The sequence below is a fragment of the Staurois parvus genome, unplaced genomic scaffold, assembly GCF_062004578.1.
Source record: "Staurois parvus isolate SC_StPar_1 unplaced genomic scaffold, SC_StPar_1.0 ptg000063l, whole genome shotgun sequence".
NCBI lineage: Eukaryota > Metazoa > Chordata > Amphibia > Anura > Ranidae > Staurois > Staurois parvus.
In genome coordinates, this window is record NW_028317859.1 from 2,289,018 (window position 1) to 2,301,900 (window position 12,883).

The 12,883-nt window shown below is 48.0% G+C and overlaps 1 protein-coding gene across 3 annotated transcripts in view; it reads left to right on the forward strand.

The window, feature by feature from the left end:
* Positions 1 to 450: 450 nt before the first annotated feature.
* The window catches only part of ODAD4 (outer dynein arm docking complex subunit 4), an 84,104-nt gene continuing 71,671 nt past the window's right edge, over positions 451 to 12,883 (forward strand). For 2 of the 3 annotated variants that reach the window (XM_089668784.1, XM_089668785.1), the window contains exons 1-3: positions 451 to 694; positions 1,001 to 1,132; positions 2,777 to 2,930. In XM_089668784.1, coding sequence (XP_089524910.1) covers positions 572 to 694; positions 1,001 to 1,132; positions 2,777 to 2,930 — 409 coding nt within the window. In that variant the 5' untranslated portion in view covers positions 451 to 571. The remainder of the gene's footprint in view (positions 695 to 1,000; positions 1,133 to 2,776; positions 2,931 to 12,883) is intronic. The other variant, XM_089668783.1, reaches the window with a different exon arrangement.

Sequence of the window (12,883 nt, forward strand, 5' to 3'; positions counted from 1 at the left end):
CGTGCCAAGTAGGCAAGTGGTTAAACGCAAAACATGTTTTGTTTCAATAGTCTTCAATGGAGATGTTGCAGAAATGCATTTAGTGCTTTTCTGCTGAATTTTCGTTTTAATTTGCCCAGCAACAAAGTGGCAAATAACCCTGCAAAACGCATGTGTAAAAAGCACTGCAGAAACGGATCCAAAGCAAACTGCATAGGTGTGAACCTCGCCGTATAGAGGAGGGTGCAAACTGGCAGTGCTGAAGTGAGAGGACACCAGGACTGAGCTGTGACACAGCCTGGAACTCTGGGAGGCTTGTGGAGGCGATCCCAGCAACACGCAGATTCAGTCAGACCAGTACCGCCCTTCATCACACAGCATGAGCAATTACTTTATACTGGCCGCACATGACTAAACTCCGCCCACATGAGCACTTTTCATTGGACCGCCACTACCCCGCACATCATTGGCTGTTTGCAGGATGTAGGCGACGCCATGATTGTTTGCATGTTGCTAGGCGACGGCCTTCGCTGCTAGGCGCACTCTGCGAGATACAGGTGGTGTTTGCAGGTGGCTGTGTGAGGTGAGCTCCATGATGACTGAGGAGGCGGATGGAGAGCAGGGACCCCGCAGTACCTTCACGACATACATGGCTGAGGGGGAGCAGCTTTACCACAAGGGGGACTACAGCAAAGCCAAGGAGAGCTTCAGCAATGTAAGATGGGATTGGGGGGGGGGGGCCTGCACAGGGAATGCTGGGACTTGTAGTTCTTCAAAAGCAGTAGACACTTGTACTGGGTAGCAGTAGTAGGAGGGTCAATATAGGTTCTAATCGGGCAGCTGGTGTTAAAATGGTTCAAAGTGTGTGGGGAAGTCTTTTGTGTTTGTATAAAGCTGTAAAGGGTTATTAGGATTTTGTGTCGGGAGATTTCTCTTCACTTCCTGTCTTGTAGGTTCAACAGGAAGTGAGATTAAATCATCTCAAAGTGAGGGGACTTAATATTATTGCTCTCTTTTATAGGCTCTGGAGTTACAACCCACCGACAAGCACTGCCTGGTAGCACGATCCAAATGTTTCCTAAAACTTGGAGATTCAGAAGCAGCTTTCCGGGATGCAGAAGCCTCTCTGCAAGAAGACAGTGACTTTTTTAGGGTAACATGTCATACACTATTTTCTGCCAATAAGATCTAGGACCCAACTTTTTTATTTTTATATTGCTCTTTTTCCTCTATTGGGGAGATTTACCCACACATCTTGTCCAGGGAGGGGGAAAGTGGGGCAAACTGCACCACCCTGGCAAGCTGCACCACCCTGACACACTGAGTGCCATTAGGACAATAAGTAAGGGAAACTCTCCCAAATGCAGATACATGAAGTAGCAGAAGGCTAAGAAAGATTCAAACCGATTTCCAGTCTTTCAGGGCTCTTTTGCATAGGCAGGCTGGGGCAGTAAAAACAGGTGACTGAGCTGTGGTTTTGCTGCCTACTCAAAGACTAACATTACAGCCTGGTGCCAGACAGATGTCACCGCTTACCGACCTCTGCTGTATCGCCCTCTGAAAAGTGAGCAACTACGGAATACTTTTCAGAGTGCAGTAAGCACAGCCCCTGATATGAAAGAAGCCTTCTAGAGTTGTTTTTATTTCTCTTTGTGTCTGCTTTGAGAAATTTCACCTTCCTCCTCTCTCAGAAATAGGGGAACAGGATGTAAGGAAATATCTCCCCAACAGGGACACAGCAAACAGTGGCAGTTGGAGTTAAGTGTGCAGTAAGGAATGTAGGCAGGAATCTGTTTTTGCTTTTTGGGACTTAATATTTTCCATTTTTATCCAGCAATACACAGACACACCAAAAAAATGAAAGGAACACTTTGAAAACACATCAGATTTCAATGGGGGAAAATATCATGCTGGATATCTATACTGCTATGGACTGGGTAATGTGGTAGGAACTGCCTGTCTCCTGGAATCTCCCTCATGCTCTTGAGACTGTGCTGGGAGACACAGCAAACCTTCTGACAATGGCACATATTGATGTGCCATCCTGGAGGAGTTGGACTGTCTGTGCAACCGCTGTAGGGTTCAGGTATCTCCTCATGCTACCAGTAGTGACACTCACCCTACCTTAATGCAAAACTAGTGAAAACCAGTCAGAAAAGATGAGTAGGGGGAAAAAAAATGTCAGTGGTCTCCACCTGTAAATCTATTCCTGTTTTGGGGGTCATCTTATTGTCGCCAATCTAGTGCGCCTGTTGTTAATTTTATTAACACCAAAGCAGCTGAAACTGATTAACAACCCCCTCTGCTACTTAATATCAAATCAATATCTCAGGAGTTTATTGACTTGATGCTATACTCTGAGTAAAAAGTGTTCCTTTAATTGTTTTGAGCAGTGTATATTATTAAAACTATGAATGATGAAGTACCAGATCTGTGTAAGTTAGTAAATAAATTATAACTGCTTATTAGTAAAATATAAGAGAACCCATCAGGTGGAGAGTGATATTGTGCTAGATCACAGACTTTCAATGAAAATGAAGGGGAAAAAAAATGTAATTTAGCCAGACAGCATAATTGGTTTCATTAACTAAAACAATGTGTCTGGGTGTATTTTTGTGTGATATAGGTTTGTTGGACACATACATTGATCAGCGTGCTTCCGAAGACTGCAAACCTACTCTGAAGCTAGATCCCAATGATTGTATTTTGAATACTGTAGATTGTGAGATTCCTGTGTACAGATGTGTACAGGCTCTGACTAGCTTTCTATAACTGATCTCTTCTCTCTGACTTGCAGGGCCTGTATCAGAAGGCAGAAGCTCTGTATGCCATTGGAGACTTTGAGTTTGCCCTTGTGTTTTATCATAGAGGGTTCAAACTACGTCCTGAGCTTCAAGAATTTCGCCTAGGAATTCAGAAAGCCCAGGAAGCCATTGAGAATTCAGTTGGAAGTGAGTATGGATGAATAGAATAAACTTTGTGCTTTCAAGAAAGATGTCAACAGAAGTACCCTTTTATATTAATGTTGTTTCCATTTATTTGCAACTAAAGTTAGTTTTCTTCAAACTGTGCATTTAAAATGTGTCATTCTGCTTTACTAATGTAGTCATTCTAATAGACTTCACCAGCAGGTGGTACCACTACGCTCTAGATCCTAGGGAATTCATTGTCCATGGCAGTGTTTTTCAACCTGTTTTCAGATAAGGCACCCTTTAAAATACTACACAATCTTGAGGCACCCATTACAAAATTGTAAAAAAACTAAACAAAGAGTTTTACAGAACGCAGCAACATCTGCACATGTAAGACATCCAACGTTGAGGTGATTTACTTTTCCAAAGCAAATAAACTTTTGCACACTGGTTCTGACTAGTATTCCATTGTTTCTCTTCTCCCTCATTTTTTTTTCTCTCTCAGCTGGTGTGACCCCAGTGCTTACGGAGAGGGGCAGATAAGGGGAAAGTAAGGATGCTGTGCAGGTGCCCAATGTCCTTATCCGCTGATGACATAATTGGCTGTTATGTCGCCAGCAGCTAGAAAGTTGTAATGGTGCACAATGAAAACCTGTGGCTTTGTGTAACTAAAAGGCAGGCTTGATCCACCTGCTGGCTTGTATACAATTTTTGGGCAATTTTTAGATCTTTTGTCAAGGCACCCCTGAATGCACCCCAGGGTGGTATTTACCGACACATTTTGAAATTTTCGTTAAATACCTCAGAATCGTTTTTATTTTTTTGTGAATTGGGCATTTTGTTACCGCATGCAATAATTTAATTTATGCAAATGAGTCATGAGACTGTGTTATCGCATGCGGTAGCCTTTAGTGAATTGATCCGAATATGTAGAAGCAGTGACTCCACTAGAAATCCTGTTTCCTTTATAATCAATTCTCTATTACCACCCCATCCTTCTTCCTTTTTGTTTTTTTGGTATTGCACTAATAACCATAAATCTGAGCTGGGATATGGTATGACCCTTTTCAATGAAATTTCTAGCTCATGGCAACTTAACAAGTTTATCTTTGATTGAATTTTTATGTCGGGCAATCCGGTCCTTCACTTTTTGAGTAGTCTCACCTACTTATAATAATTCTCAAGGACATTTTATTATGTATACCACAAAGGATGACTGGCAAGTGGATGTGGATGGGAAAAGAACATTCCCTTAATCATGCTGCTACATGGAATGCATTTAAGGCAGGGATAAGAACCAAAATTTATGTGGACCTAAAAAAGTTATAGGTGTTTTTGGTGCACCATATTGGTCTGATTTAACCAACCTATTATATATAGTTCTCCCCCGACAATAAGATGGTAAAGGAGGGAGATTAAACTCTGGTACAGATGGATAATTACTACTCGGGATAGGCCAATGCTTTTGAATTCTATTCAAAACACGGTTTGATTAAGGATGAAATTGGGAGGTGAAGGACAGTCTCTGAACATTCCACTGTTTATTTTTAATTTGCAATTAGATTATCCCTTTATTTTCTTACAAAATTCCTAGCATATGCATGTTGTCAAAGTCTGCCCTCCATCTCATCCAATCTTATGTCATGAACCTCTGGATCACTGACAATTCTTGAAACCCAGGGCAATTGACTAGAGGGAATTTAAATACCCCTGGTGGATGGAAACTGGGAAAAAGTAATAGTTGGTTGCGATCTGTAGGTTTAGTATATAAATCACTAACAATATGCTCATCTCGTATTTTTAAGAGTATCTAATGGAATTTCTGTTGTACTTATCGACATATTAAACTTAAGACCAGGTATCAAGAAATTTAAATACATGTTGAAAAGAAACAAGTTATCCATGTTGCCCGTCCATAAATCTGATGGTGACAAATCTGTAGCAACATCTGCAATATTGAGTAAAAAAATCACAATGATATATAAATGCGTTTTTTACCATATCCATAAATGCATTTAAATATGGGAGGGGGGTGACATTAGAACCCATCGCTGCTTCAATGAGCTGCAGATAATAATTCTCTTTAAATAAGAAAACATTTTCTTTCAAAACAATAGTTGTAACAAGAAGGAAATTTGCATAGAATCAAAATTCTTAGAATGAATCAACAAACGCTGACCAGCTTTAATCCCCAATTCATGTGGAATTGCTGTATACAGATTTGCTACATCCCAGGTGACAAGTATGGAATCGGGTGGTAAGGTAATATTCTGGATCTTATTTAGAAAATATTGGGTATCTGTTCTATAAGAGTGAGTGTTTAAAATCAATGGTGTCAAATATTTGTCTAGATATCCAGTAACTCCTATTATGTATATGTTACCAAATATGCATAAAGATCCTTTAAATCCCCCCCCCCCCCCCAGCCTAAAGTATCTGTTCATTTTGATCTAAATATAGTATTTTTGTTTTGTGCTACATTAAATCATTATTGTTCTGTTTCTAGATGTCAGTTTTGTTGTAAGATGGTCTGAATAGTATACAGGTGTGTTTTTTATAACCGGTATCTACTTTGGCATTCCTTGTTTGTGATATGGAAATCGTTTGCACCTGACAGTTTGCTATAGTTATTTTCATATTATTGAGAGGAATCTAACTTGCTATTCATTAATCGATTCCAGTTTTTTTTAATTGTTATAGATTTATGTTTGCTTATACACTTACTGGCCACTTCTTTAGGTACACCTGTTCAATTGCTTGGTAGCAAAAAATGCTATTGCATGTAGACATAGGGAAGTCGACTTGCTGAAGTTTACACTGAGCATCAAAATGGGGAAGAAAGGAGATTTAAGTGACTTTGAACGTGGCATGGTTGTTGGTGCCAGACGGGCTGGTCTGAGTATTTAAAACAACTGCTGAACTACTGGGATTTTCACACACAAACCGCTCTAGGGCTTACAGAGAATGGTCCGAAAAAGAGAAATATCCAGTGAGCGGCAGTTGTATTGAATAAAATGCCTTGTAGAAGTCAGAAGAGAATAGGCAGACTGGTTAGAGATGATAAAAAGGCAACAGTAACTCATACCAATATGGACCATAGTCTCTGACGACTGTGTCACAGCTGCCCCCCCTCTCAGCCCCTTGCTCTGTCCCTGGTCTCTCTGCTGTCTCTCATCCGTGCCCCTCTCCCCTTCTGCTGAGATGAAAGGTATTCCTAAGACAAGCTAGAGCCAAGCTACCACCAGGCTCCCCCCGGTTGCCTAGGTGACTAGGGGGGTCCGACCAGTTTTAAGAAGCTGATACCAGACTCCCAAGGTATTCACCGCTGTGTAGCTGATGGAAGGAGCCTGGGCTATGGCCAGGACCTTTTCCATGGCCAGGCTCGGCAGAGACCCAAGGCTTCCTAGGATCCCCCCCCTTTCTCCCAGAGCTGGGGAAGACTATCTGATAGACTCCAGGGATCCATGAGTACAAGCCCTCTGCCTGCTTCACTTGAACTGTTCTTGTGCTGACCTCACACCAACCCCCCCCCCCCCCCCCCCGTTGGATTACTTGCTACAGAGACTCTCCCTTGGCTCTCGGTGTTGAACTTTAAGTGTGTTGGTCCTTCCATGTCGCCCTGGACTGGCGTATTCACCCTCTCTGTGAACTCCCCTATTCGGTGACTGTCATCTGTTTGCCTCAATAGAGCTTTGTGCGTTTGCCATCTACTCTGTGTGTTCTGTCCTGCCTACGCTCTGTCACACTGGTTGGCAGTGGTGGGATCACTGAGGACACTGAGGAGATGGCAGACAGCGAAAGCCAGCGGATGTGGGAACAGGCCCGGCCCAGCGAATACAAGAAGTGGACTGTGGCATATCTGAAAGAGAGAGCCAAGGGAGCCACCGTGAGCTAAGCTGTCCTTCCAGCCCCAGGGCCGTAGGTTACCCCCCTCCCTGGGTCGCCGGGATGTGGAGGGGTGTCAGGGCAGGGCTGTGGAACGGACAGGTAGGCCTAGTGGCAGGGTAACGCACTGGCTGACGACAACCACCACCAACAGACCGAAGTCCCTCAGGGCGCGGAGTCTAAGTCCCAGGCTGCCCTTCACCAGGGCCCCTGATGGTGGGGATGGACTTGACGCAGCCAGGAACCAGGTCGCGGCCCCCGAGACACCCCGGCTGCGGTAATGGCCGCCGCCAATGGCGTGTAGCTGGTGAGGATGACAATAGCGTAGTCAGGCAAGCCGGGTCAACAACAACGGGACAAAACAGTACAGAACAGTAGACAGAGAATCACAGGTCACGGGCCGGGTTCAGCAACGGAAGGTCAGATCGAAGGGAAACACAGAGAATGGTCTTAGTCACAAGCCGAGTCAGAATACCAGAAGAGTCACGAGCGTATACACAGAGCTGTAGCAAGACAAAGACACAAGTGCAAAGAGCCTGTGCAGATCCCAGGCTTATGTACTCAGCCACACCCCTCTGGGGGATGGACCTCAGAGACCTGAAGGCATAAAAGATTCCCATCATGCTCAGCAGAAATCCAAGATGGATGCCAGCACATGGAGTAACATAACCTCTGGGAAAAGGTAGGACCTTGACAAGGGGTTCTTTCAGGACTTTGAGCAGCAGTGTCAGCTCATGGAGGTGCCAAGCATGGATTGGATACGGCACCTCGTGGGTCTGCTAGAAGGGGGTGCAGCTGCGGCCTACCATACTCTGAATTATGTGGATGGCCGGGATTACACCCGGGTCAAACAGACTGTGTTGGAGTATTACGCGGTGACCCCAGAAGTGCACCGAGTGCGCTTCTGTGCCCTGCCATGTGGATCCGTCCTATCGGATGTATGCGCACAAGATGTCGCAGTCCTGTCGGAGGTGGCTAGAGGGGGAACAGGCCTGCACCACAGAAGAAGTCATCCAAGCAATTCTACAACCAATGCCCGGCGGAGGTGCGCAGATGGGTAAGAGCGCCCCTATCACCCTTGCAAAGGCCGCTGCCCTGGCCAACGAGATCTTGGCCATCAAACCACATTGGAAACGGCGGGCCCCTGAGGTGCCAAGGGCCCCGCCCACCACCACCTCTGCCAAAACGGGCCCCCCACCTACCACTGCCAACTCTGCAGGACCGCCACTCAGAGCCCGGTTCACGGGGTCCCCCACGGACCGCTGCTGCTACGGGTACAACCAGCCGGGGCACCTCCAAGCCAACTGCCCCACCTCCCGAAGCCGCCGCCGCTTCTACCGCCCAGTCCACTACCTGGAGCTCCATCCCGCAGAAGAACCACTGCCCCCGCCTCCCAGCGAATGGATGGGCTTCCCAGAAGACAACCACTCCCGGGGGGTTTACAGTGTCCACCCCCGGGGGTTCTACATACTCCGCCCAGAAACGGCGCCACCTGCAGGTCGTGCGGGTGGATGGGCAACCCGCCACCAGTTTCGGGATACGGGGGCCTTCTTGACCATCGCCGACCCCCGAGTGATCCGGCTAAAAGCCATCCAACCCGGCCCTGGATTCGCCATCGAGCTGGCGGGAGGAGCCAGTCATCATATCCCCAGAGCATCCGTACACCTTGACTATGGGTTTGGGGAGCAACAGTGCCAGATCGGAGTCATGGGCAGCCTCCCGGCGGATGTTCTGCTCGGCAATGACCTAGGGGAGCTGCGATGCCAGTATGTCGGGGCGGTGACCCGGAGCCAAGCAGGTCAAGGTCCTCCTACAGACGAAGCCCCCACGCGACCTTTCCCCAGCATGGACTCGGTGAGTGAACCCCCACCTGACCCTGACCTTCCCCTGACCTGGGACCGGGAGACCTTCACGCGAGAGGTAGCCAAAGACCCCACCTTGGCTAAGTTTAAGATCCAGGCTGCCGCAGGGCAGCAGGAGGGGGATGCAGACCAGCTGTGGTGGGAGCAGGGGCTGTTGTACCGTGAGGCAGGCCCAAGCCGCCTGGGTCAACCCTCTGCTAGCTCCAAGCAACTGATCGTGCCTAGACGGTTCAGGTTCCCGCTACTCCAGATAGCCCATGACATTCCAGTAGCCGGCCACCTGGGTAAGAGGAGAACGGGGCTGCAGCTGACCCAAGCCTTCTACTGGCCGGGTATCACCCAGGATGTAGCCCACTTCTTTCAGACCTGTGACATCTGTCAGAGGAAGGGACGCCCAGGGGATCACCCCAAGGCCCCGCTCCGCCCCTTACCCATCATTGACGAGCCCTTTCAGCGGGTAGTTGTAGATATCCTGGGACCCCTGGCCCGACTCAGTAAGTCCAGAAAGCGGTACATTCTCACAGTGGTGGATTACGCTACCCCGAGGCTGTTCCCCTGTTCAGCATCTCCGCCCCTAAAGTGGCCGAGGCCTTAGTCACCGTTTTCTCCCGGGTGGGTTTCCCCAGCAAGATCTTGACCGACCAGGGTACCCAGTTCATGTCCGAGGTGGTCCAATCCCTCTGTTGCACATGCGGGGTACGGGCGATCCGGACCACTCCTTATCACCCCCAAACCAATGACCTCTGCGAGCGCTTCAATGGCACACTGAAGAGCATGCTGAAGTCCTTTGTTGACGGGGAGGCGGACTGGGAGAAGCTCCTCCCTCTCCTGCTGTTTGCATATCGGGAGGTACAGCAAGAGTCAACGGGGTTCTCCCCTTCGAACTCCTGTACGGGCGGAAGGTCCGCGGTCCCCTATCCCTGCTTCGGGAGCATTGGGAAGGGCAGATAGAGGACATGGGTACCCCCGTCGTTCTCGAGCTGTGGGAGAGGCTGACCCGCCTGGCCACCATGGCCTGCGACCACCTCCGGGCAGCCCAGACACACCAGAAGGTATGGTACGACCTCAAGGCACGTGGTCGAGAGTTCACTGAAGGGCAGCAGGTGCTCAAGATCGTCCCCAACCCCCAGAACAAGCTCCAGCACACCTGGGAAGGGCCCTACAAGGTCCTTCCCAAGTTAGACGAGACTAGCTACGTCATTAGCCTCGACGCCCGTGACCACAAGCAGCGCACGGTCCACATCAACATGTTAAGAGTACCACGACCGGACTCTACCTGTGCTAGCCGTCTGCCCCGCCTCCACAGGCGGAGAAGATGAGGGAGCCCTGCCCGATCTCCTGCAAGCCTCCAAGGTTACCACTCCCCTTGATCAGATTCCCACAGAGGCGCAGCTGAACCCCCGCCAGACGGCCCAGATGCGGACCGTGCTAGCGGACCCGGCCGTCGCCTTCTCGGCCACCCCGGGCCGCACCGGATTAGCCCTCCACCACGTGGAGACCCACAGTCAGAAACCCATCCAGCAGGCCCCATACCAGGTCCCCGAATCCGAGAAGTCGGCCACCCGTGCCAAACTCTCCGAGATGCTCCAGCTGGGTATCATCTGACCCTCCTGCAGTCCTTGGGCCTCCCCGGTGGTGCTGGTTCCAAAGAAGGATGGGACCACCCACTCTTGCATGGACTACCGGAGGTTGAATGACTACACTGTCAGTGACGCCTACCCCATGCCCCGCATAGATGACCTGCTGGACCGTCTAGCCGGGGCCCGCTATGTTAGCACCCTAGACCTCAGCAAGGGTTACTGGCAAATCACCCTCACAAAAGAGGGCGTTGAGCGCTTCATCTTTATTACCCTGTTCGGCCTGTACGAATTCCTTGTCATGCCCTTCGGCATGAAAAACGCCCCCGCCACCTTTCAACGGGTCGTGGACCAGCTACTAGAGGGATGTCAAGAGTTCACGTGCGCCTACCTAAATGATATAGCCATCTTTAGCGACACGTGGGAGGAATACCTGGCCCACGTGGGGGCCATCCTAGACCGCATCTTCAGGGCCGGGCTGACAGTGAGACCAGACAAGTGCCAGTTGGGAATGGCTGAGGTACAGTACCTCGGCACAGAGTAGGGGGGGGGGGGGGACACTGAAACCTGAACCAGCCAAGGTTCAGGCCATTTATGATTGGCCCACCCCCCAGACCAAGAAGCAAGTGATGGCCTTCCTCGGCACTGCTGGCTTCCTCGGCACTGCCGGCTATTACCATAAATTTGTGCCTAATTTCAGCTCCATGGCCCAGCCCCTGTCTGACCTGACCCGAAAGAACAGTCCCCGGATGGTTACCTGGACCTCGGCCTGTGAATCCGCCTTCCGTGACCTCAAAGCTGCCCTGGTGAGCAACCCCGTCCTGGCCGCCCCTGACCTCAACAGACGCTTCCTTGTGCAGGCAGACGCCTCCACCTATGGCCTAGAGGCTGTCCTCCGCCAAGTCAATGAGGCTGGGGAGGAACATCCCATCGCTTTCCTCAGCCACAAACTACTGGACCGGGAAGTTGCCTATCCTACAGTGGAGAAGGAATGTCTGGGCCCTAAAGAAACTACAGCCCTACCTGTACGGCCAGGAGTTCACCATCGTCACCGATCACAACCCCCTCACATGGCTGAACCGGGTGTCCGGGGACAACAGGTGCCTCCTTGGGTGGAGCCTCACCCTCCAGCCTTATAATTTCACCATTCGATATAGACGGGGAAGCCAACACCAAAATGCAGACGGCCTTTCCCGCCAACAAGATCCACAGTAGCCCACAAGTGCCTTCAAGGGAACCCGGTTGGGTCCCCCTTGTCGGCACTTGTGAAATGGAAGGGGGAGGAGTGTCACAGCTGCCCCCCCTCTCAGCCCCTTGCTCTGTCCCTGGTGTCTCTGCTGTCTCTCATCCGTGCCCCTCCCCCCTTCTGCTGAGATGAGTCATTCCTAAGACAAGCTAGAGCCAAGCTACTAGACAAACACAAACTGGCACATAATTGTGAATTGTAACGAAAATGATAAATGGTTTTCAAAAGTTTTTACATATAAATATGTGAAAAGTGTGGTATGCATTTGTATTCAGCTCCCCTGAGTCAATACTTTGTAGAACCATCTTTCACTGCAATTACAGCTGCAAGTCTTTTTGAGGATGTCTCTACCAGCTTTGGACATAGAGAGTGACAAATGCACACCACACTTGTCAGATATGTATTTGTAAAAAATGTTGAAAACCATTTATCATTTTCCTTCCACTGCACAATTATGTGCCACTTTGTGTTGGTCTATCACATAAAATTACATTAAAATTCATTTACGTTTTTGGTTGTAACATGACAAAATGTGGAAATTTTCAAAGGGTGTGAACACTTTTTCAAGGCGCTGTAGTGGCCGGTGAGTGTATAGTTGAATGTGTTCTGATTTCTGATCTTTTTTTTTTTTTTTTTTTTCCCTATATATGGCCTTTGGGATTGCTTTGCACTGGGAGTAATTACCGATGTACACTTCATCCTTCTGTGATGTTGTTTGTATATGTGTGTATGCGTGTGTGCGTGTATATGTGTGTGTGTGTGTGTGTGTGTGTGTATATATGCGTGTGTGTGTGTGTGTGTGTGTGTGTGTGTGTGTGTGTATATATATATATATATATATATATATATATATATATATATATATATATATATATATGAGAGAGATAGAGATATATATTAGTGAAGAAAATAAGCATTTGATCCCCTTCTGATTTTGAATGTTTGCCCACTCACAAAGAAATGATCAGTCTAAAAATCGAATGGTAGGTGTATTTTAACACTGAGCGGACGAATAGCAACAAATAATTCAAAATAAATGCATTTGTAACAAATTATGCACTGATTTGCATGTTCATGAGGGAAATAAGTATTTGATCCTCTGCAGATTTTGTATGTTTGCCCACTTACAAACAAGTGCAGGGTCTAAAATTTTTTATCATAGGTGTATTTTAAATGATGGAGACAAAATATCAACCAAAAATCCAAAAAAAAGCATGAGACAAATTTCCAAATGGAGTTGCAGTTCATTGAGTAAAATAGGTATTTGATCCTCTATCAAACAACATTAATTCTGGCTTCCACAGACTAGATATGTGCTCATGTGGTACACACATTAGTCCTGTCAATTTAAGAAGGTGCTCCTAATGACAACTCATTATGTGTACAAAAGACACCTGCCCACAGAATCTCATTCTTCCTCGC